The 25,359-nt window shown below is 45.7% G+C and overlaps 1 protein-coding gene across 2 annotated transcripts; it reads left to right on the forward strand.

Moving 5' to 3' along the window:
- The first annotated feature begins 616 nt into the window (after window positions 1–616).
- On the forward strand, window positions 617–24,277 carry KCNK12 (potassium two pore domain channel subfamily K member 12). 2 transcript variants are annotated; one of them, XM_053974768.1, is made up of 4 exons: window positions 617–980; window positions 18,303–19,194; window positions 22,691–22,809; window positions 23,507–24,277. In XM_053974768.1, the coding sequence occupies exons 1-3, from the start codon at window positions 629–631 to the stop codon at window positions 22,725–22,727; spliced, it is 1,281 nt and encodes a 426-aa protein (XP_053830743.1). In that variant the 5' UTR covers window positions 617–628; the 3' UTR covers window positions 22,728–22,809; window positions 23,507–24,277. The 2 variants fall into 2 exon arrangements, with proteins under 2 accessions (XP_053830743.1, XP_053830744.1); XM_053974769.1 differs by lacking the exons at window positions 22,691–22,809; window positions 23,507–24,277 and having other exon boundaries at window positions 18,303–21,733.
- The last annotated feature ends 1,082 nt before the right edge of the window (window positions 24,278–25,359 follow it).

A 25,359-nucleotide genomic window follows, 5' to 3' on the forward strand; every position in this document is an offset into this window, starting at 1 on the left:
GGCTGGGCTGGGTAGGGCTGGGCTGGGCAGGGCAGGGCTGGGCAGGGCTGGGCTGGGCAGGGCTGGGCAGAGCAGGGCAGCCCCGTCCCGCCCCATCCCTCCCCCGGGCCGGGCGCGGCGGCCCCCGGGGGCGCGGCAGCGGCGGCTCCAGCGGCCCGGCCGGGGCGGGCGGCGGCGGCGGCAGCGGGGCTGCGGGAGCCTCCCCGCCGGGGATGCGGCTCCCCGGGGGACGCGCCGCACGCTCCCGCCCTCCGCCCGCCGTCGACCGGGCGCCGCGCGGAGCCTCCGCCTCCGCCTCCCCGCGGCGTCTCCCCCGCGGCGGGGCCGCCGCCGCCGCCGCCCCGCATGGCCAGAGCGAGCCGGCCGGTGCGCGCCGCCCAGCCCGCGCCGCAGCAGCCCGCGGCCCCGGGGCCGAGGGCGGGCGGGCGAGGCCAACGGCCCCGGGGCGCCGCCGTCGCCAGGCGGGCGGGCAGCCCCGCCGGGGGATGACTCAGAGCCGCGGCCCCTGCAGCGAAGCCGCCGCCGCCGCCGCCGCCGCCGCGCCGGGCTCCGCGCAGCGCCGCCCCATGCCCGCGCCCCCCGCCGGGGGCCGCCCGCCGCCCGCCGCGCCCGCCGCGCCGCGCACCGGATGATGCCCCCGCGGGGGGCGGTGGGCTCCTGCCGCCGGCGGCGCCTGGCGCCCCTCAACGAGGACAACGGGCGGTTCCTGCTGCTGGCCGCCCTCATCGCGGCGTACCTGAGCGCCGGCGCCACCGTCTTCTCGGCCCTCGAGAGCCCGTCGGAGGCGGCGGCGCAGCTGCGCTGGAACCGGACCCTCCACAACTTCAGCCGCATCTTCAACATCAGCCTGCCGGAGCTGCGCGCCTTCCTGCGGAGCTACGAGGCGGCCATGGCCGCGGGCATCCGGGTCGACGCCCTGCGGCCCCGCTGGGACTTCCCCGGCGCCTTCTACTTCGTGGGCACCGTCGTTTCCACCATAGGTGAGCGCCGCCCCGACGGCCCCGCGGAGCGGACCCGCCCGTCCGGGGGATGCCGCGGACCCGGCCCCGTCGTTATAGCGACCAAAGTTTGGGGAGAGGCGCCGCCGCGTTGCTCTGGCAACCGGGGCTTCGCAGCGCGTCCGGGTCGCTCTGTCCCCGCTGACCTCCCGTCCCGGGAGTCGCGGTCCCACCGCCCCCACAACCCCCCCCGCTCCCGCTGCACGGAGCCGGGGACCGGCGCTGCTCCCGCCCCGCAGCGCTCCGGCTCCCGCGGGTTCGCACAGCGCCGGCCGTCGCGGCCGCGGGAGCCACGTCCCCCCCCAGCAAACTTCTGCTGCCGGCGGCCGGGCTTCTTCATTCTGCCGGCCCGGAGGAGCGAACGGGGCTGGCGGCTGCCCGTGTAGCGCTGCCTGCGCCGGGATGCGCCCGCCGGGAGAACGGCTCGGTACCGGGAGAGGCGGCGCGGGGGCCGGCGGTAGCGGGCTGATGGAGATGCTGAACCGGAGCCAGGCTTTCGCCGCGCCTGGCCGCTCAACTCGGTACCGGCTTTAACTGCTGGCAAAGTTAGGATGTGTGTGTGTTTAAAGACGCGAGGCACACGAAGTCGCGTGTCTTCCAGCGGCAGCACAATACAATGTTCTCAGGGTATCGCTGCAGCCGGCTGCAGTTTTTCCTGTCCCAGAGATGTTTAGGCAGAGCAGCACTTTGTAAAGCAAACGATGAGTTTTGGTGGGAGGATTTTTTCTTTTTTTTTTAATTAACTCTGTGGCTATCTGCTGCTCTTGGACTATTGCTTGAGAAACCCTGTCCCTGAATACAAGATCTTAGCGGTCTTAACTCTGCCAGTTTTTAAGTTCTGTGAGAAGCCAGGTGTCTTCTGAGCAGAAATGTCGTGTTTTCCCTTTATTGTGGAGGAAGAAACTCACAGCTCATTATTGCATTTACATTCATTAGGTATGGAAAATGTTTTATCAATAATGACTAATCAGCATAATGGAGTCGTGATGGTGAGTACGGCAGTGTTGTCAGGTATTGTTACTTTTTGCACTGAAGAATCCAGTTAACTTTTGCTTTGCAATTACATTTGGTAGCCCAGTCATTAAAACACTGTTTTAATTAAGCATTAAGCTTTCTTCATCCCAGGAACATATATTTTAAAGAGATAATTTTGACTGATCAGAATGAGTGAACAAAAGAAGCCAATGTTTTAACAAACCCAGTCTTTCATTACACCTGCTGTGAGAACCAGAAATCTTCAGGTGATGTGTAAACACATTGCTTCCCTGCCAACTCTGGCTTCTCCTCTCTGAAGCTATTGAAATGTAAAATGTTTCCTCTTACTTTGCATTTGTTTCCATCTCCACTTCATTGCCCCACCTGCCGTCATTTGTACCTGGGCAGAGGGACTGAGGAACTCAGCAGGAGGTTTTGCCGGGTCCTGAGAGGTGTAAATGGCAGAACCATGAGTTGTGTTTCTCATATTCCTGTAGCACCAACCAAGGGCAGTGCTTTCTCCTTAGAGTCAGTAATGTCACATCTCACATGCGAGCTGGAGGCTGAAGGCTGAAGGTTTTTTTTGTGATGCTCAGCTAAGGCTGGATTCTGACATGTGCTCCCCGAGTCGTACCTTCTCTTGGAATGCTCCCTGCCAGGGCTTACTCCTGGATTGCTCAGAGTACTTGGTGTGAGTTCAGAGAGCAAGGCTTTGCTCGGAGTGAGGAGATGCAGGCTGAGTTGTGCCTGTGGGCTCAGCGAAGGCCCTGGCAGAGCTGCTGTGCTGGGGGTGCCAAACTGCCCAAGCCTGGCAGGAGCAGTGTCTGCCAGAATCCCAGCATCCCGGGGCTGCTGTGCTCCATCCGGGCATGGCTTTCACCAGCTACATGGACAGCTCCTGCAGATGAAGAGGAGCTGCTGCCCCCACTCAGTGTTTCTCTTCGTGTGCCTCTTCCAGCTGCTGCAGCTCGTAGAGGCAAAGCCCACAAAGAGCTCAGCTGCAGCAGGGTTTCTTCCACCCCACAGTTGTATTTGGTTATTTTTGGCAGTTGCACCCAGCAAAAGCAAAAAAACCCCAATGAATTAACTAGTTGTTCCACTAAAACACAACGCTGTGCTCTTAGTCAAATGTGCACAAAGCTGTCTGGCTCGTGGTCCCAAATGGCAGGGCAGCAAGGTGTCACCTGGGTGAGCAGTTCCAAAGCCATTCTTTCAAGGTCCAATTTTTTCCCTCCCAGCCAGCTCATTTATGTACCTGCCCACCTGGACTACCTTTGATTCCACTGTCAGCTCACCACGTTATCCTGGCTCTGAGCAGTTTGATTTGCTTTCATGTCATGCTTAATTGACAAGAGTGCTGTTTCTACCCAGCCTTGCCAGGAACTACCAGACATGCAGAATCAAAACAGCTTTCCTTCCTCAACAGCTTCATCAGTTACTCGTGTCAAAGCAACTTCATTGCTCCAGCTGAACACACCACTATCCTAGCGAGGTGGTGGAAAGCTTCCTTACTCACTGCTTAACAAACAGCAAGTAGAACTCAGTGTCTCTCAAGGGTAAATCACCCACAGGTTACTCAGCTTCTCATCTGTAGAGGATTCCAACTCGCAGGAATCTCGCTATGTCTTTTCAAGCCCTCGCTCTGTTCTCAACAGTTTTAATAAAACTACTAAATCTTTCACGTGTAGTCATTGCAATACAGTCATCCAGGGGACAGGGCTGCAAGTCCTCCTGGAGTTTGTGTGAGGTGGGCTGAGAAAGACTCCAGTTCTTCATCCTTCTGTGAACACAGGGGTTTGGAGTAGCCAGGCTGGGAGAGAACTCTTCCATCCATGCTCCTTGAGCAGGCCCTTTGCAGAGCCAAGCTCTCTTAGGTGTCTGCTTGGCTGCAGTTCTGCACTTCCCTAAATCCTCAGGGACACAGTCAAACAGTCTGGGTGAGAAACATGTTAATGGGGTCTTTAAGAAGTGAGAGTTGAAATCCTAATTTTAAAGCATTTTCCTGAATAGCCCACAAAGTGTGTGGCTTACAGTCCATAAAACACCCTCTTGATAGCACTCTATGCATTCAGTTTTTATTACTGTATTGTTTCTGCTTAAATAATGAAATTTTGAGTCTGTTTTCATTAGACATATCAGGATTTTCAGAGCCATGTAAGAAAATCCTTCAGTCTGATTTCTGATTGCTTGCTATTGGACTACACCATCTATTTATTCAGTCATTATTTTGCACTCCAAAAGGTACTGGGTTTCTAGGCAATTATTATTATTATTCTGATTTCTTTAAGGAGCAGCTAGGTGAAATTTATTCTTGATTCTTTGGTCTAACTGACGGTAAACTTTGGTTTTCAGTTGATTTTTTTTCCTTCCCTCCCCAAATGCAAACCACCTATAGTACCCAGCACTTTGTTAAAGACTGAAAGCAAAAGTATAACTCAGACCAGATTTCTTCCTGGTAAAATGTTACAGATGCAGGCATAATCAGTCCTAGCTTTCCCCATATTCTGGTAGCAGAGATTTATTCTGCCTAGCACACCAGGCAACTCTGGAATGCCTGAAGATCTGGATTTCTGACTCAGTACATGAGTCTAGATTTTGTACCCAGATTTTTTTCCTCTCTTAAGGGTTAGAATAAATCTTAGGTGCCTGTATAGTAAAACATTTTGAAACATAGACCCATTTAAATTGGATTCTAAGCTTCTTATGTGTAAGTACATGTTTCAAAAATCAAGTGATAGAATTGATTTATAGAAATCCATACCAGGCATTAAAAAATGAGGTCAAGTGAAGTACTCTGACATATAAAAGTGATTTTTTTTGGATAAAATATTTTTTACAGCACCTCTACTGTGAGCAAATGATTTTGGGATGGAATATGTCTGACTTATGTGCTTGAGAAGTGCCCCTGGGAAGAAAAGAAGCAGGGATCTTCTCTCTGTACAGCTGCGCAGGGGTTACAGGTTTTGGGGACACAACAACAGGAGTGTAGGAGTGAGCAGGACTGTTCATACTTGCCTTATCCCTGAGGTAGCCTGTTAAATGACTCAATATTCCTGTGGACTGACAACTCCACCCAAAGGGATGGGGGCATCCTCTGCTTTTAAGAGACACAGCATTCTGTGTTTTCTGCCATCTCACTGGCTCTGGCAGCTGTTTTCTCCTTGCTTAGGATGTCAGCTGGGTCAGACCACTTCATCTCTGGCTCCTCTGTAGGGACCTGCATACCCAGCACAGCATTTCTGCTTGTGCCTCACAACCTAAGCACCATAACCACTCACTTCTAAAATACCCTCTGGCTCTGTATCATAGACTTGTGAGAATATCTGTCGGTCCAGATGTTCTGGAGGTGATCATTTAGTGGAAGTGATGCGCAAAGCACATTTGGACAGCTCAGTAAGCACAGGTGAGACGTTGGACTGCGCTGCCAGGAGCCAGGGGGTGAGCCTGTGAGAGCAGGCACTGCAGAGGATAATTTGGTGAGAAATCCCACAAACAACCAAGATGGTCTGGAGGTTTAAGGGGCAAGTATATTTGTCCCATCATTGTTGTATTCCAGGATGTGAATTAGAGCTGCAGCCACGGGGGGTTCTGGCTCTCTGCTCTCCCTGAATGCAGCCTCGCTGTCTCTGGGGCCAACCCAACCAAAAGGGCACAGCCAAACCAGGTATGCACCTGATAAGCAGCAGTGTTACCTCCTCAGGGCTCTGCAGTTCTCTGGGGCTTGTACAGGCAGTTTTTGCAGAGGTTTCAGATTAGGGGGGGGCGTAGCCTCCAGATTGGACCTTCTTAAAGTTAAGAAATAATCAAAACTGAATGAGAAAGCAGGTGGAAGAGCCAGCAGTGTTATTAAGCTGCAGTGTCAGGTTATTTGTCTTTGCCATCCTATACACAAGCTGCAGGCAGAATGAGAGGGTGTTTCAGGCAGATCTGATTGATCAATGTGCCGGTGGATTTCTGAGAGTTATTTTCTCGCTCGGGTAATCTCGATAAAGAGCAGGAGGCTCAGAGGGCAGCAGGTCAGTGGTCAGCATATTTCTGTGCAGAGTTCTGATCCTACACTGATTTTCCTCAGATGAAGTACTGTCACCATAGCAATGTTTTCTGCTTGCCATAGATGCATGGGAGTATTAACTTCTTTGGGTACCACTGATAGGAATTTCCCAAGTGTGTGGGCATAGGTTGGGTGCTCTAAGCAGAAAAGCAATCTAAATCACAGCTTGCTTTCTTGTAGTTGAGAGCAACAACATAAAGCTTTACTTGGAATACATCCATGTAATTACACAGGTGACTTGAGGAGTCCTCACTGAAGGGTCATGATTAAATAATTTTGATCCTAAATTTGTTGGGATTTTATTCCAGAAGGCAGGAGGGAGGAACCCAAATACTTGAAATGAAACCTTTTCTAAAGGAAAGGAAAGGAAAGGAAAGGAAAGGAAAGGAAAGGAAAGGAAAGGAAAGGAAAAGGAAAGGAAAGGAAAGGAAAGGAAAGGAAAGGAAAGGAAAGGAAAGAGAAAAGGAAAGGAAAGGAAAGGAAAGGAAAGGAAAGGAAAGGAAAGGAAAGGAAAGGAAAGGAAGGAAAGGAAAGGAAAAGGAAAGGAAAGGAAAAGGAAAGGAAAGGAAAGGAAAGGAAAGGAAAGGAAAGGAAAGGAAAGGAAAGGAAAGGAAAGGAAAGGAAAGGAAAGGAAAGGAAAGGAAAGGAAAGGAAAGGAAAGGAAAGGAAAGGAAAGGAAAGGAAAGGAAAGGAAAGGAAAGGAAAGGAAAGGAAAGGAAAGGAAAGGAAAGGAAAGGAAAGGAAAGGAAAGGAAAGGAAAGGAAAGGAAAGGAAAGGAAAGGAAAGGAAAGGAAAGGAAAGGAAAGGAAAGGAAAGGAAAGGAAAGGAAAGGAAAGGAAAGGAAAGGAAAGGAAAGGAAAGGAAAGGAAAGGAAAGGAAAGGAAAGGAAAGGAAAGGAAAATATTATTTTAATTTCAGTGCTTCTTAGGGTTTGCCTGCCCCTGGAGGGTTATGCCAGCCACAGAAAATTCAGCTTTCACTGTGCTTTGGTCATCTAAACTAAGCATTTGATGCACTAGAGCATTTCATTTCAGATTAGTTAATCTAAACATTTCAGATGTTTCTTTAATATTAACCCCTAGGTAAATGTTTCAAAACATTAACATCAGTAACTGATGGAGAAGCCAAGGACAAACAAATTGCACTTGTTTTTGCCATGGCTGTGGAGTTTGAGATGCTGGAGCACTAAAATGTGGGGTCTCCAAATTAAATGTCAAGCACCACAGCTTCGTAGAGCAGTCATCCAAAAACCAAATTTTGCCCAGCGTTACATGAGATATGGTCCAGCATCTCAGAAGTTAGGGGAGATTTTACACTGCCTTATGAGGTGCTGGTTCAGGTTCAAAACAAAGACCAGCTGGAGTCTGTAATCATGGATTCTCCCTTTTTGCAGCCTTCAGGGTCCCTCTAGCTTGGGTCATTGAAGGAGCAAAGTCTGCTCAGTGAGCATGTACCTCCTGCTTAGCAGAGCATTCCATTTGGTCTTCGGTGATAGTCCTGCAGATACCTCTATTTTAGTTCCCTGTGCATTCACAAGAGCTTGTAGATGTGGTTGCAGACCTGACACTGGTGTGCCACAGCACCCCTTTGACAGCTCTCCATCCACGTGTGCCTCCAGCCAGTCCATCTCTATTACCAAGCAACCTCCCTGAGAACCAGTGATGGTGCCTGTGATAGCTGTGAGGGATCACAATTACTGGGCTTATCACCTGCTCTGTTTGCTGCAGGCTCATAAAGCCAGATCCTGCTTGAAACACTATGGCCTGTGTTCCCATGGAGCCCTGCCAGTGCCTGGACTCTTCCCCCCATTTTGTTCTCCGGGGGGTATTCCCCCTTTCCTTCTCATAGTGCTTATCTACTGCTTCCCAGCCTGAACTTCTGCAGCTTCTCCTGCCTTCCTCCAGTTAGTATTGCCCTTCTCCACTGGTGGTTTGTCTGCTTGATTAACTTTCAAATATTTGTTTGGTGTCTTTACAGCCTTTCATGTTAAGGACTACCAAAGAAGTCAGGAGTAACACTTTACAGTTTCTCTCTGTTCCTCCTCACCCTCGTCCCCTTTCCCTAGTGTTAATCCTGCTATTGACCCTCATTTCTTTTTTCAGTTTGTCTCCTCCCTCTCTGATTGTCTTCAGTTTGACACAGATCCTACACACGTCATAATTTTTTCTCACTTGTACCACGGGGTCGTCTTTGCCAGCACACTGTCTTGTTTTTATGCAGGCTTTAATTGCTCTTCATTGTGGAGAGAAGAGGAAAACAATTACAGGGTGGTTCTGTTGACAATTAACTTCATGTAACTTTACCTACTGCTGGCGGCCTGCTGGAAAATACAATGTCATTTCTTTATTTTAATGAATGCAGGATTACCTTATCTTCGAAGCTGTCAAGTCAAAGAGAATTTTGCCTCTTGCCATAGGAGCGTCAGGGTTAGAGCAACAGAAAAACAGCTCAGAACATTTCATATGCAATTTTTAGACTGAAACAGCTTGATATTATTGAAAACATAGCCTTTGGCCATGATCTGAAAAAGCTTTGCTTACCTGTATCAAAAGAGACAGTTTTTGTAGTGTGTCAGCACCAAGTGCATATCTCAGGGCATTTTGGGTAAAGATGTTTAAGGACAAAAATTAGGGCTCGTGCTGGTGAACATCTGAAATGTGAAAGTCCTCCTGAGCACAATAAATGTTTGAAGTGACAATAAAAACCTTTTGTGAATAGAAACACTCTAGTAACCAACAGAATTATAATCTAAGGGGAAATTGCATAGCAATCCAGACAAATAAAATACCTCCTCAATAGCCTGTTTCTGCTGAAGTCAATAGCAGACCAGTCTGCAGAGCTTTAGGAAATCCTGCCTGAGGTACTTTATTGGCACACCAGGTTTATAAAACAAATGCACTTGTTATTACTGTATAAAATACATCCCCCTGAGCTCAGTGGGTCTGTTGATGGCACTGGCTGGTACACCTAGACATGGGAAGGTTTCAGTGCAATCTTTCTTGAATCAAATGAGAAGCAGAATGAAAATTAAATCTAATTGCATTAGACAAGGCAAAGCATTAGCAGCCTTTACAAGTAATTAAAGCTTTGGAGTGGAATAAGACAAGAAATTGAATGGTTTGATGTTAACATACAGGATTACTTATTGTGGGTGAGGAACTGCTATTGCTCGTGTTTAAAATTCCATAATAAGTGCACAAAAGAAGCAGTAATACCTTGAAAACAGTTGTAGCCCCACAGCAAGCCCACACTGGATTTTAACCTTTCTGAGCTTGTTCCACTGCAGCTTCTTGCCCTTTAGAAATTATTGGCCAAATGTTTCCCAATCATTCTCAAATCTCACACAGGCAAATTTAATCTCGGCAGAAGCTGCAGCTAAAAGAAATTTGTCCGTGCAAGAGCTGAGCGAGGAACTAATTCAGTAAATTTCAGTTAAAGCCAGATAAAATGCCATCATTATATATTCTGTCATCTTGTTGCTCAGTCTGGGAATTGTGGAAGCAATGTATTTCTCTCCTGAGGTCAAACAAAAAATGCAGTGTCACTCATGCTCAATGTGCATGCAGTCAGGTCTGCTTTAAGCCCAATGGAAATAGGAGGGAGTGATGGCAGTGTAAAGGTCTTAAACCCACGTTGTGATTTTCATGAGAGAGGCAGAAACAAGCTGTTTGATATGGTGATTTGTTAGTTTACAAAAGCTGCTACTGGCAGAGCTGCGAGGACCAGGAAAATCTCAGATAAAATCAAAAGCTCAGAATTGTCTTGGTAGTGTGGCAGAGTTGTTCAGTATCATTAAATTTAAAAATAGTCAAGGGAAATGCATACTAAGGAAGGAGGAGTTAAATGAAGAAGTAGAAAATGGGAAATAACTGGTTAGTCAGCAGTCCTGTCACCCTCTATTTCTGTTACAGTAACTTAAAATCAAATCTTTGTGCTTTCATGAATGGATTGGAAGAGCTGCCTGAGCAAAAAGAGAGAGAATTTGCTTCTCTGTTTTCAGCTGAAACTTTTTAAAGTAAGAGACCCATGAAGGTATATTTAAACCATTAAGAAGCCCAGGTAGGTTTATCAGAGGTTTTTTTTTTCATTAAATTGTAGCTGCGGAAGTTTGTAAAGAGATTTGAAAAAAAAAAAAAAAAGCCAAGAAAAAGGCCTAACAGTGGAAAGGATGTTTTCATGGTTTTATCCCTTGGGTACATCTTTATAGCCAAACTCTTTGTAAAGCAGAATAGCTGAGACAACTATGAAGAAACAGCTGTTCTCTGAACACCTACCTACACAAACACCAGTGGCAGAAGAAAAATATGCCACAAGTCTGTTGTTTAATCCAGTCAAAAGATAAGCCAACAACATAACCATTGAACAGCCTTTGCCATCTGTAAGGCTCAGAAAGCCCACGAGTGGCATCTTCTTCTATCAGCCTCCTTATGCAGGGAAATATGACACAGACCCAAGATCACTCGTGAAATGCAGATAATGCTGTTTCTCAGCCTGAAAGGAGAAGTATTATGAGATATACTGGCACTGAAGTGACAGTACATGTGCAAGTATTTTTTTAGAAGCCAATAACATCTCAAGAATGTAACAGATTTTGGATGCCATTATCCTTTTTCACTTGGAGTTCAGAAGAAAAAAAAAAAAAAAAGGCTCAACCTTGGGTGTACATAAACATCTGAAATGCAACTGCAAGTTTCAGTAAACAGCAAAAGCATGTGTGAATGCTAATGTTTGAAATGACAGGGCATAAGCTTTTTTCTGTTAGTGTGTTGCTTGGATACACGATCATCCACACACAAAAAAAAACATTCTCAAAAACACATAGGGAAATAAGAATGGAAGCAGCTTTAGAGGATGAAAAATTATGATCGCAACAGAAATCTTCTTTTGGAACAATATTCACCTGGAATCATCAGCTGCATGAAGACTGTAGGAAGGTCAGGGGAGGTGGCAGAGCGTGGCTTCAGATTTGGACACATCTCAAGAGTGAGAAGGAATTGGTGATTCTTGGGGTCCATGAGCTCCACTGTCGTGTATATCCATGGTTACGGAGCCACGCTTCATATATTTCCTGGTTACCACACTTTTGTTTTCTGTGTATTTTTTTAAAGCAGTTACTCTAAATGCAGGGGTGTTTCCTGTGTCTGGTGGGGTTTCAGCACCCCCTGTGTTTTAGGTGATCCTGGGCAGTGCAGTAAGTAATCAATCACCCTTGGCATTTCTCTGCTGGCCACGCTTTAAACCACAGGCTAAAAGGTCATGGCCACATATTCATTCCTCTTTGATTCTGGTGGGGTTTCAGCACCCCCTGGGTTTTAGGTGATCCTGGGCAGTGCAGTAAGCCAAGGCAGATGCTTCTTCTCACAGCCTGGATTATGAGCAGGGGTTTGATACCCCCCCGACAGCTGTTAATGGGAGAGTGTGAAGACCCTACGCCTGTAGTGCAAAGGGGAGTTTTTTTTTCACAGTAACAGAACTTTGTCAAACAACCGTGGAGCGTGTGGGATATATTTTTCCATTATTAACAGCACCACCATTTCAGAGAAGATCACAGCAAAATGGTTTTCCCCAGCTGTTAGGATAAGAAAAGAAAACAAGCCAGAGACAGGACCCTGCAATCATCAGGTGTGGAGGCAGCCAAGGAAGCAGCTCTGGGCTCGTTTAGATCAATGTACAAGGAGACAGGCTGCCACCAAAGGAAGGAACATCCTGCCCTCATCTCCTTTTTCTGGAAGTCCTCCTTTGTGAGGTGGTTTAGGATTAATTTAGGCAACACTAGCCCATATTCTTTCTGTTTTAACAAGCCATTAGAGTGCTTTGGCTGTGCCGAGGGGGCAGGAAAACTGACAAAACAGGAGGACATTTAGTAGCATCTCGCTGAAGATTTGTCCAAGAAAGGCAGCATAAAATGAAGAAAATAATTTCAGTCTTGATTTTTATAACTGTAAACCATAGACTGGCCCCAAGAGTTTAGCAGACAAGAAGATTATATTATTTATAAGAACAATAAAACCTTAAGTATTGAAAGAAAGTTTATGAACATCATGTTAATGATGGGAGAGAAGGGAGATTGTCACACCACAGGACACATCCATCCCCTTACAGTCAATTCAGCAAGAATAGTGCCAGTTTGTAGGTCTTGACTTTCTTGTTCTCTGTGTAGTTTGATTCCTGCTCCTGATTTTCATCTTTCTCTGAGCTTTATTCTCCACCATCTCCTTTTAGGAGAGGCTGCCTCTCCCTCATTCAAAACCATGTTTTGTCGCAGTAGGATTAGCCAGAAAACTGAACATAAGCTTGCCAAAGATTCTGAGCCTCAGGCCAGTGACTCTCCCCATGTATTCCCTCTTCAGGGGGGCCTGCTTAGAGAGACCTTGGGCCAGAGCTGCTGCTCAGCTGGCAACACTGATGGCTTGGCACAAGTCAGTCCCCATTTGCTTGTACCAAATGTGTAAAGAGCAGCTGGCCCCAGCCAGGGAACCATAAAACTGCTTTGGAGACGCTTCTGCTTCTTCCTTGGCTTGGTTCTGTGCCAAAGCAACATCAGCAGACCTCCTTCTGTATTTGTTGGGTTTTGTCTTCAGGATAATGGCATGTAGTAGTGAGCAAGGGTGGACTTGTTTGGTTGGTCTTTGATGTGCACTTCCTTTGCAGGCTGTACAAGGAGATGGTGGAGAATAAAGCTCAGAGAAAGATGAAAATCAGGAGCAGGAATCAAACTACACAGGGCAACTTGCAGTACAGCTGAGAAAAACAGCTTGCCTGCTTCTGCTGGGTGAAAAGGGCAGGAATGCTGCTGCTGGTGATGAAGCTGAAGCCCCAGTGTTGATCTTTTTAAGGGCCATGTGTCACTCAAAGGTACAAAAGTTAGGCCACTTAAGCTGACAAATGTGCCTGCTGAGTACCCACTAGAGATTGAAGATCTTTCTTGGAAAGCTCAGCTAGAAGGTGTCAGCTTAGAAAAACACACTTAGGAAACCTGCTGCGAGGAGGAGAAGTTAAACATTCAAGAGCAGCCAGGTTTTGAGGAGGTTGTTCCTCTCTCCTTCCCTGAGGTTTCCTCTCCAGTGCCTCAGACCCCATCAAGGTGGTAACAGTTGAGGTTTCTGAGATGAAACCTCACCCTTACTCCTCTCAGCCCAGCATATCCTTCACCCTAAATACATTGCTCTGGCTGTTTCACACATGGCAACCTCCCCTTAGGTTGTGGCGTCCCCTCCTCACCCCTCTTACAATTCTATTAACTCTTTTTAAAACCAACATACATCAAAGAGGAATGAATATGTGGCCATGACCTTTTAGCCTTGTGATTTAAAGCGTGGCCAGCAGGGAAATGCCAAGGGTGATTGATTCTGGTGTTCACTGATCACTAAGGCATCACAGCACTTTGGATAAGCAATAACCTGATCACCATTGTATGTAAACAGAATAAAATTGGTACTGTAGAAAGCCTGTAATAGTCACCTGCAGCTCTTTGAAAGTCCTTGAAGTCCAATTAATCATCTCCTGGCTCTGTTCTGCCAGGGTGGCTCCCTTTGAGTAGCAGTTGTCTCAGATACCTGACTAATGTTTCACAGGTGGAAAGGAAACAAGGAGCACCAGCAGAGACATGGGTGGTTTTTAACTACATTCATTAGGCTTATCATGGTGCTCTTTCTTGGATGAATGGATAGAGAGAAAGATTTGGAAATCAGTCCTTATTTGCAGGACTTGCAGGGTCACTCAGTTTTTTCTCCATGGAATATCTGTCCCAGTACATGAGTCACCAAGGACTGCAAGCTTGTGTATGATACAGGTTAGGCCAGCCCTAAAAACTGCAGTTGTATCTCATTTATTCAGAAATAGCACGGGTCCAGCTTAAGGGCTCTTAATTCACACAGTGCTGGACAGACCACTGCTGTTCAGGAGGTGTTTGCAGATAGTAATCTAAATAAGATCAAATGGGATTTTACAGCAACTCTTAAATTAAAGGCTTTGCAGTAGAAAAGCTCTAAAATAATTTACTGTTTGAGCCCAGAGTGGGGTATTTTAGTAAAGCAGGTTGAGAAAGATGTTAAAGGGAAAGTAAGCTTTTCATTTGTAGTCTGGGAAAGCAGAGCCAGTTGGAAGAGCTGGCTCCTCGTATTCCCACTCCTTGGGTAAAAGCTCTGGGTGCAGCAGTTTTGTCAGCTCCGAGCTGTGACCCTGTATCCAAGGCAACTGTTTCTGGATGTTAGGTGGTAAGGAGCTAGAGAATAAATGAGAGGCAGTTGTAAAAGATACAGGTATGGTTCTCAGAGGAAATAATGATGAAATGCTAACAGGTGGGAAAGGGTGGAAGGAAGCAGCAGAACCCAAACATGGGATTCAGACTAGGATGTTTGGTTCCTGTACACGTGTATAGTATGGTTTATGTGTCAGTCAAGACCAGCCAGGACTTTTGGAGAGCTATGAAGTAAAGCAAGTTCAACAAAGACAGGAAGCAGGAAAACATGAAAATTGGTAGCTCTTTTTTTCTGTCTGCGTTCTGTAACCCCCATCTCTTAGCCTTTATGTTGCAAGAACTTCTTTCCCACTGGAAGCAGCGTTCTGGTTAGAGTTGTCTCTGTTGTTGTTTATCTCTAAGGAGCCATTTGTTGAAAAAATTACTTTCAACTATTTTAGTTTCTTTTGATTTCCTTAAATGTAACTACATGATGGTTGTATAGTGGTATAGAGGTGATGCTACTCTGATGATCTAAGTAGAGTTTTCACTCTAGGATTTGAAATGACTGCTCCAGTGTGCTGACCTGCTGTGTGAGTGAAGTCCTATGGCTTATAAGAAGAACTGGGGTGGCTGAAAGAGGCAGGGACACATTATGCCCTTTCTTGTGTTGTTTCCTGTGACTTCCTTGTGTTCGGTTTTTGAAGCGACCAAAACGTCATTGCATCTCTGAGTAAATACTTTTTTTACTGCAAAACTGTCACCCCCTTTAATCTCGAAATGTAGTAAGACAAGGTAACTGCCAAAGTAATTTGACTGAGAGAAGAGCTCACAAGTACTAAAGCTGCTATTCCTTTCTGTCTTCTGGCATCAACCATCTCTTACTCATAAGAAAATGGGTAAAAGAAAAGAAAGCAAGAGCAACAGGAAGCATATGTCACAAGTTTGTCCATCTGTTCTACCTCTTGAATCCATCCCTAGCTTAAGTAATTTAAAGCTCCAGATGAGCGGAATTGTAACCACAAACCTGTTATGCAAGTCAGGATGAGGGTCTTATTAAATGCCAGCACTTAACAGCGAGAGGCTGCTGAAGAGTGTTTTTATCAGCTCATTTCTACTAATTCTCTTTGGAAAGAAGAAATATCAACCAGCTGAAATTAATGCTGAAATTAGAGCTTGTATCTGAGGTGGTGGGGCAGAATTGGCATGAGGGAGGTTCAGATATTGCATCTGAGCCACACAAAGTCAACCCCATGGCACCTGTGAAATATGTCTCAGGGCCATGAAAAGCACAAAGCCCTGTTGTGCTTTTTCCCTGTTCTGTGTTGGAAGCATAGGCAGTTCTGGATGAGTTGGTTCATCCAGGCATCACGGTGTTCTTACCCTTGGGCGGGGGCTGAGCTCAGAGGTGAGGTACAGAACACACCAGGAGCAACTCCTCGTGCTTGGGGGTGACACCAAGGGACAAACACAGTGGGCAGAGGAAGACCTGTGACTGCTTCCCTCAGCCAGCTGGTGACCTAAGGGATGTGTTTTAGTGGTGGCTTGGCAGTGCTGGGCTAGCAGTTGGACTCAATGGCCTTAAAGGTCATTTCCAACCTAAATGATTCAGGGTTTGCCTAGCCTCATTTTTTGCCTGTTTTATGTATTCCTTAGCATTCTCATTGCTGTGATGGGCCCTTTCACCTTGCCTAACTACATACTGGATTTTGGAAGCATTTTGCTTCAGAAAATCTTGATGAAACAAACAGTATCAAAAATATAAAACTTCATCACCTCTCTTGAATGATCACCAGAAAATAGTAAAAGGCTTCAGCGCATTTACAGCTCGATCCAAACTGTCGCTATCTCTTTTTTTTTTTTTCCTAATTAATAAATGTGTCTAGCCGTATGTGTGACAATAAACCCATTTATTTTGATGGTGATGTTCACATGCTTGCTGTGAAGCACATGTTTAAGTGCTTTGCTGACAAGGCACAGGCAAACAGATGCCTTCTCCATAACAAGTTGGCTGTGTATCCCTAGCTGGCAACCACAACAGGCTCCCTTGGCTCCTCCAGGGGACCAGGCACTTTTGGATATGCATCATTAAATGAGAGGACTCCTGCTACCAGCCAGCTCAATCCAGAGAACAGGTCCACCCCACAGAGAAGAAGGAACTGAGAACTTCCCAGCGCCCACGGGAGGCTTTGTGAGGTCTGCTCAAAGGTGGTTTTGTTAACACTGCAAAATGGAGAGAAGACGGTGTGTCCAGAAAGCAAAATGTAATGACCTCTCTGGTAATATTTTCTGGCAATACTGTGCAAGTTTTTCACTGACTTTTACACAAATTACTCTTTTTACAATGATGCTCTTGATCATAAAATCATAGAATGGTTTGGGTTGAAAGGGACTTGAAAGGTCATCTACTCACATGGGCAGGGACACTTTTCACTAGATCAGGTTACTCAGATTATGAGGTGTAGGCTGACTTGCACAGCTGTTTCTGAGCCTGCCACATCTGTTGTGAAAGTAGGACCACCGCTTCCCTCATTCATCTTTATGTCACTGGAAAGATACAAGTGAGTTTACTTGCCATGGGCATTTGCATTCTTCTGTCAACCAATGGGAAATTCTCTATCAACAAAGTAGGAAGGGAGCACAGATAAACTAGCCAGAAAAAATCAGCCATTGCAAAAGTAGATCAACGGATTTCAAGCAGCAACCTCAACTCATTGTATGTACACAATATTATCCTGTTGCTGTTTATAAAGGTGTGTCAAGGTAATAAACTGGATTTAATTATTTCATTATGCTCTGTAATGATTTCATTATGCTCTATGCTTTTCCTTCACAAGCTTCTGTTTATATAGTCTGGTGTTGATATTTACCTCCTTGAATATGTTACTTGCTCGGTATTTTGGTGGAACAATACAGCAATGAAATTTTGGAATGTGGATTTTTCACAAAACTCTAATTTAGATTAGATGTGGTTATTTATTCATGGGACATAAGCAATCATCTCAATCCTGTCAATATGTTTTTTGCCTGAGCCACCAAGTCATTTTACAGGGAAGAATAGCAGAAAAAAGCCAATACCTGCAGAACTGAGTTTCAGAAGAATCTTCTTGAGATAGGATGTGAAATGTATGTAATCTTTTTCATAAGATAACTGGTATCAACAAATAACATGGAGTAAAATTACTGTATTTATTTGCATGCAAATTTAAGTTCACTTTTGCTGATATTTAACCATCTGCTAGCTACAAGGCATTACTGTTTACTTACAAAACTTTGTGTGTGAGTAATGTAATAATAATAAGTAATATTACAATAAGTAATTCATATGAAGAAGAGTTGAATTAATGTTGTTGCTGGATCTTCACAGAGTTTGTATACTCTGATTTTTCTGCTCAACTGTGCAGCAGTGCTTTTCCTGGCTGTAATTATCCATCTGCAAGTTCCCAGTGCCCCCAGTCTGCCAGGCAGCTCTGTGGCGTGATGGCTTCTCCTTCCCTCTGTGATGATACCAGGTGGGCTAGTCACAGCTGGGATTTGGAAGAGACTTAAAAGTGCTGTTATTTTTAAAACAGTATTCAATATTTGGAAGGTGGTTTGGTTTTTTTTTTTTTTTTTCTCCTGTTATACAACCTGAAAACTTACATCTTCTCAGTGGGAATGGTATAATCAGACCCCTATAACAAAAATGTTACACTGGGTTACAGCTTGTGAACAGAGAACTTAAACTTTCTGTCAGGTTGTGATGGCTGACGCATGTGGGAGCAGGGAAATGGCCTCTTCACCTCATCCCACCTTGAAAAGGTTTGGGCTCAGTGAGTCTTCCACCTGCATTTCGAGTGGTGTTGCTCTGTTAATACAGATAATAACCCTTTCATCTTGCAAGGATTTTTTTTTTCTCACTTTTGAGTTCCAGTCATCTTGTTGAACTTTTGGTGCCTTCTTCCTTCTTCACCAAACTCGGTTTCGTGTTGGCCTGAGCTGACTTAGAGATAGCACTCCTTTTGTCCAGTGAGACGGGAGCCTTGTTAAGGTACATATATCGTGAGCTTACTCACAAAAACCTGTGTCACTAACGTTGCCCATTTACTCCACACCGTAGGTTTTGGAATGACCACGCCAGCAACCGTGGCTGGAAAAATGTTCCTCATCGTTTATGGCCTTTTCGGGTGTGCCGGGACTATCCTCTTCTTCAACCTCTTCTTGGAGCGCATCATCTCCCTCCTGGCATTTATCATGAAGGCATGCTACGAGAGACAGCTGCGAAGAAGCGGTCTCCTACCTCCCAACTTCCGAAGGGGGCCAGCTGTGTCCGGGGTGGGCAGCCTCGTGGGCTGGAAGCCGTCCGTTTACCACGTGATGCTGATCCTGGGAATTTTTGCTATTGCCCTTTCCTGCTGCGCCTCCGCCATGTACACGGCAGTGGAAGGATGGAACTACGTTGACTCCTTGTATTATTGCTTTGTCACCTTCAGCACCATCGGCTTTGGAGATTTGGTAAGCAACCAAAACGCTGTGTACCAGCATCAGGGATTATACAGATTCGGGAACTTCATGTTTATATTAATGGGAGTATGTTGCATATACTCCCTTTTTAATGTCATCTCAATCGTAATCAAACAAATTTTGAACTGGGTGTTGAAAAAGTTCGAATGCAGATGTTGCCCAAAGTGCCATAAATCCAGTACCCGCCTCAGCCGTCGCAACGCCATCACCCCAGGAGCCCGCCTGCGCCGCCACAACGTCGCCATGGACGCTGACGGACAGTACGACAGTGACACCGAGGGCAGGAGGCTCTCTGGAGAGATGATCTCCATGAGGGAGCTCACGGCGTCCAGTAAAGTCTCGCTGGCCATTTTGCAGAAGCAGTTGTCCGAGACAGCCAACGGCTACCCGAGGAATGTCTGTATCAATACGAGACAGAACGGTTTCTCGGCGGGGGTGGGGTCTCTGGCCATCATGAACAACCGCTTGGCAGAAACAAGTGATTCTAGGTAGAGTTTTTGGAATTCCATTTGTTTCTTAAATAAAAAAAAAAAACAAACGGCGGTTAGGGTGGAATTGCCACTGTAAGCTACTGGAAAGTTTTACACTTCAGAGACAGCCTTGGTATTCATTGGGTGTTCAGTATTTTACTTTCTGGGGGTTTTATAAGTTTTCTCTAATATGCAGTGAGATCTTTACCATTATGTTACAATTTTCCCCTGAGGGGGTTTTAAATGAGACTTGGATGTCTTTGATGTAGAATCTGGTGTAATTACAGAGGGATGGTGTGCATGGCTTGGATGGTGTCAAAACCAACATATTCTTCTTCAGAACAGCGCCTGAACCCCAACTCTATGTTAAAGGCATAAAGCAGGCAAGTTGCAACCCCAGATTCACACATGGGGTTGGTAAGTTTTGGCTAACCAGTATCTCCCAGTTTGCTGAAGTCTGGATCTGGTCCTGAGCCTTGTACTCAATGCTCTTCAGTGATTCCTCGTAGCAGGCCTCTGCATGACTTACACGTAGGTGACTGTTGTCACACCACCTTTAGGGTGACTGTGCTTCACTTCAACAATCCCACTGACTTCAGTGGCAGGGGATGGAATGGGCTGAACTCCCCTCCTACAAATGATGGGGTTTAGCCAGGCTTGTCTGAAAGACCACCTGCCACCTAACTCCTAAAAGTCAGGGGATTATCAAGGACCGTGTTAAAGTGTGCAGAACTGTTCCTACCTACTGAGCAACAGAAAACAGGCAATTGGCATCTTCAGAACTGACTGCGTTTAATGCAAGAGAAGCTGGTGTGCACCTCTGATGTCAAATGTTTGCATCACCACAAAAATGCTTACTTCCGTACTTTCTCATTGAAATAAGCCACTAAAATGAATGTAGGCTCTCCGTTGTCCTAAATTTGCATCTTTTCCTTCTGCAGTATTGTTGCAGAGATTCATGCAGATCATTTCCTTGCAATTCTTTGAGGGCCCCAGCCCTCACTGTACTTGTTTCCCACAAATCTGACTGTGCAGGTTGTACAGAAGAGTACAGAAGAGCATTGCTTTGGAGTTCCCCCAGAAGCTGGCTTCCCCCTAAATGTTGATACCAAGTCATAAATTGGCCTTTGGCTGTTGCTGCTACCATCTTAAGCCATATTTAACCTGTGCTAGCCCAAACCACTGAAGAGCCAAAAGTAAACCTGGTCTAGACTGTGTAGTTTAGCATGATAAGTGGATGCAGAGGATTTGCTGCAAACCTCTTTCAAAAATACATGCACTGCTCTGGATCTGTTCTCTAAATTCTCTCTACTACACTGTGAAGATAATAAAAAGGCTTCTGCTGATTCCAAGCAAGAAACAAAACTTAAGTTTGTATTCTGAGAAGCCTTCTCTTGGAAACTTACTGGAAAATTGTAGGCAAGACCATGAGTAGGTTGGTCACCGAATAAATTGAACAAGCTGATGAACAAAAACTAGGAATATTAGAAATATCTGAAAATATTTCCATGAAGTTTTATTTAGATATTTTACTCTATATACTTTGTTTTGCATAGGTTTGGAGTAGCCATCATTTTTGCTTTCTTTTAAATTTGTGGCAGTGCAAAATGTTTTGGAATTTAGCCTTGGAAAACCAACTTTACATTTGAGGTTTTGCACACCTGAGCCTGCCAGCTGAATTAAGGTGGTGAATGTATCTTTTTTTCCTAACTAAAAGGAATCAGAGCTGCAGATAAACCATCACACATGGGTCTGTATCACACTGTGAATGTCACAGCTTTTATCAAGGTGCATTTGGCCGGAAACAAGCAGTGATGATTGTAATGTGTTTCCAGCTGGCACAGACACACTTCAGATTCTGTGGTATGGTAGGGGCTGCATTCAAGAGGCAGGAGCTTTCTTGGTGGTAGAGAGACTCCTCAAGGTCCATATCTCCAAGTGCCTTCCTGTCTGTGCACTCCTCCTCTTTAAGGAGGCAGGAGGAGGTGTTTGGTGCTCCTTTTGAAGGCCACTGAAGGATAAATTTAGGCAAGATGTACAGAGACAGGTCACAGTCTGGAAAAAGCTCTGACTGCTGGAAGACCGAGTTCTGGCAGATGCCTTCCAGAGATGCAAGGGAAAAAGCACAGGCAGGGGACCAAAAGAATGAAAGTTTGTTATTTCCCTTTGGGATTACCCCCACAGGTAAATCTCTTACTGTGATGATTTACGTGTTTGTTTATTAAAAGTGTGAATGGGACCCTGTTTTTTTCTTTGCAGCCCAGCCTCTCTTAGGGTTTTATCTTGGTGCATTTGTCATCATGGGGACTGTTACTCATTAGAACTATTACATAAATCAGGGCAGACAGGCTCTGTCCCAGAGAGCTTAGGAATTTGAACTGATAGGGCCCCGAGCCACAGCAGAATTGCCTGTATATTATTTTGCTCATAAAAACATGCTCAAGTGTATCAACATTCTGTGAGCTCAAGAACTCTTATTTTTATGGTAACAAGTTTGCAAATTAAGGGTTTTTTTGGGTTTTTTTTTAGTGAGTTGTTTTAAAGGATAAATATTATAACCATGATTAGGATCCTTTTTAAACTGTAAATTTGTGAATTGTTTTCAAACTACTTATTCCAGCCTGGCAAATACAGTGAAGTAATACGAAATTGTACATACCTCCTCTGTACTTTTTCTGAGACCAGGCAAAGGCAGACAAAGTCTGCTGTAACATGATTGAAATGTTTCCAAGTGTTTCTGGTACCATCAGTCACAAGGGTGCCTTTGCAGCACCCTTTGCAGTTCCTAGTAGCTCCAGAGGAAGTTGGACCAGCTCCTAGAGCTGGGCATCTCAAGGAATTTGGGCAATCAGATTGCTGCTCTGTTCACTTAGATCTAATGTTTGCTTACACCCAAGGTCCTTGATAATCTCCATTCTGCTTGTCTCTAGCCTCAGAGGAAGTGCATGCCCTGTTATTTCCCTGCTGCTTGCAGGTCTCATGTCCCCAGATGCTGACATAAGTCAACCACAGGGGACCGCCAGGTCGTATCTAAGTCCTGTAAAAATCCCCCAACCCATCTGGCTCAGCAAAGCTCAGTTGATAAGAGGGTCAGAGCACAGTTGCTGACCTGGCTATCACTGGGTAGCATCTGCTGAAGGGTGGCCTTACAGTTCCCTCATATTCAGCAGCAGAAGCATTTTTCAAGGATGCATGGAAACCAAGCTCCAGATCTCTACTCTTCAGCCTGTCAGCCCTGCCTGGGCACCCATCACCCTTGTGCATGAGAACATGAGCCAAGAGGACATAGGAGGTTAGAGATCAATCTTTCCTAGTCCCCTGTGCTCTTCATTTAGCTTTTTTTTTTTAATGACAGCTCCTCTTTGAACTTGCCAGGCTCGGGCACCTAACTCCTCTTTCATGGTGCGTGGTCCAGCTGGGATTCCCCAGGGCAGCCTGCTCCGTTGGTGAATTAACCCCCAAACGTGCACCAGTTGCACCAAGTGCAATTCCTTCTGGTATTTCATTTTCACAGACAAAGCAGATACCAGCAATGCCTGGACACAGACTGAAGCACAAGAAATCAGAAGGAAATGGGAGGAACAGAGTGGGAAAGTTGAAAGCACACTGCACTAGATTGCACTTTCTTTTCAGGTAACTTGGGAGCTGTATTACATTCTTGAAATTGGTTGATTTTTTTTTTTTTATTTTAATTATGGGTAGCCTTGAAAGAGTACAGTTGACTTAGATTTTAAAAGTTCATCTTCCCTGGTACAACCCCCTCTGTACCACCCTGTAGAACAGCAGTAGTAACTCTTCACTGACACAGACCAAGACATCCCAGCTGCCTGCTGAGCCTGCAGGCAGCACAGACCTGAGCTCAGACCCTGTCCCCCAGACTGCTCTTCTGCCTGAGCCCAGGGAAGAGCATTCTGGGCTGCAGGAATTAGGACTTCTCTGTGAGCTGGCCCCTAGTGAGAACAGCAATGGCACAGGTGTGAGCTGCTTGGACAAAGGAGATACCCCGTTCACCTGGCACCTGCACTAATACCTTGCAGGTGAAAATTAAAGCTTAGGTGAAAATTGATGAGCAACAATGACCAAATTCAAGTGACATCTTCTCTTAACCCCGGAGGTCAGCACAGAGCAGTCACAAGGAATAATTTCTTGTGAAACCTGTAGCATTTGGCGAGTCACTACATTGACCTCTCGGGGTCTGTCTTCCCTGTGTGTGTCTGGGACAAAGTTTGGAGTCACACCAAGATGTCATCGGGTTCTCATTGGTTTCTTCCCATCTTCAAGCACAGTTGTCATTTTGAAAAAACTCAAATGGCTCTTTATTTCCTTGCAGTGCAGAGGACATCCTTCAGGCCGTGCAGATGTTCAGAGCAATCTCAGCCGCAGAGAGCAGTGTCTGAGGGACCAGGCTGCGCTCTGCCCCCCTGCAGAAGCAGCATTGCACAGCAATGCATACAAAGGTTCTTTAGGCGGTTACCAGCTCCTGATTGCAACCAGAATTACTGGTGGAAGGCAGGAATCCCTCTAGAGCTCTCTGGGGGTGCCCTGTGCCGTGCTCAGGTTACCCAGAAATGCCCCTGTTGGTGAAGTGCTGCTGTCCCAGCACAGCTTCAGCCTCAGTCTTTTCTCCTCCCCAGCTTTCTGTGGGTGAAAATTTGAGTATACAGTGATCATTTACCCATATTTCAGTCATGCCTTGCTGCTGAAAGACTTCAGCAGCAGTGGAGGTCATATAGCCAGGCATGTGGGCTCAGTATAAACCTGATTGCCTGTGTGGGATGAATTTATGACTGTATGGAAATTAGCTGTAGCAATGAGACCATTCTCACATTTTAGTATTTTTCTAGCCTTTAACTTGAAAAATATTCAGTGGCAAATCATCGCAGTGAATGTTCAGAGCTAATCTCAACAAAATCATACTTTGCTGATTGCTAGCCTAGCAAATCTGCGGGTATGGCTGCTGCTCTAATTGGACTGCTAATGTGCCTTTGCAAACCAACACACGTCTGCAGTGTTACATTTTAATAATACAATAAATGCTGTGTTACATAACAAATTCAATTAGGAAAAATTACTACTTGACTCACACAAAATAACTAATGAAGGGTGCATTGCACATTGTACAAGCAGTATGCAATTTTTTTTTTTTTTTTTTTGGTGAACATGTCCATATTTGAGCTCAAATTATGTTTTTATGAATGCTAGGAAAAGAGAAGCACTACGTTGTGGAAAGTAAAGGAAAGTATGGACAGTTCCACTGAGTTTTGACACAAAGGCTATGCATGTTAGCACGTACACAGTAAGGGGTTCATTATGAATTATAAATGTGTTGTGTAGCAATGGCACTGAAGGAAAGAATTACTTTACCTTACATGGCCACAGTCTGAATGCAGCTACCAATAAATACACATAGCCTTTTTCTTTCTCTCCTTGTTTGCTAAATGGGTAACATCCACCCTTTAGTTAAATTATCTCTTTAAACCCTCAAAAAGAAAATGCAATTGCCCTACATTTTGCACAGGCAAAAAGGGGTCTAAGATCAAATCCTAACTTTCAACTCTAAGGATCCAGAGTGGTGTAGTTTAGCTTTGAAGTGGGGCTGCGGATGTGCAGCCTTCAAATGTATTGTGTTTCATCCAGTTAGTACAGATACAGTCCATTGCAGATTACCCAAAAAAGTCTGGCAATTTAGCACGAGGGGAAAAAACCACAGCAAGCGTGCTGTTATTGAGGAGTGAAAAGCGTGGGGAAAGGGGGAAGCTTGGAAGTGTTGCCCAGCAAATCCAGCAGAAAACCAAAGACTTGCTTTGCATTTATTCCTCGTCACACAACGCTGTGACACTGTCACCCCCCCAAGGGGCTCCTGTGGCATCGTGGGCTCAGCTACCTCGTCTGGAACGTGGAGAGGGGTATTTTGTGAGAAATACCTTTTCCTGTGGGAAAAGGGACCGCACGCAGTCACCACCTTCATTCAGCGCTGATTTTAGGAGGTCAGTTGCCCAGCTTTTACTGGGAAAGCAGCCGTGCTGGTCCCTTACAGTGATGATCTGTATTTTGGGTGTATCAGAGGTGCAGATTGCCATGCCTCCAAGTCCTCCTAGTCCCAGGGCCATGTCACACACCCAGGTGTGTCCCAGCCAGCTCCCAAGCCCAGATTTGGCATGAGGATGTAGCTGGGTTTCAAAG

This window comes from Vidua macroura, chromosome 3 (assembly GCF_024509145.1).
Source record: "Vidua macroura isolate BioBank_ID:100142 chromosome 3, ASM2450914v1, whole genome shotgun sequence".
Taxonomy (NCBI): domain Eukaryota; kingdom Metazoa; phylum Chordata; class Aves; order Passeriformes; family Viduidae; genus Vidua; species Vidua macroura.

Coding starts and splice junctions, on each gene's coding strand:
- KCNK12 (XM_053974768.1), top strand. CDS start 629: ATGATGCCCCCGCGGGGGGCGGTGGGCTCCTGCCGCCGGCGGCGCCTG. Junction 981..18,302: donor CACCGTCGTTTCCACCATAG/GTGAGCGCCGCC, acceptor TCCACACCGTAG/GTTTTGGAATGACCACGCCA. Junction 19,195..22,690: donor GCAGAAACAAGTGATTCTAG/GTAGAGTTTTTG, acceptor TCATTTTCACAG/ACAAAGCAGATACCAGCAAT.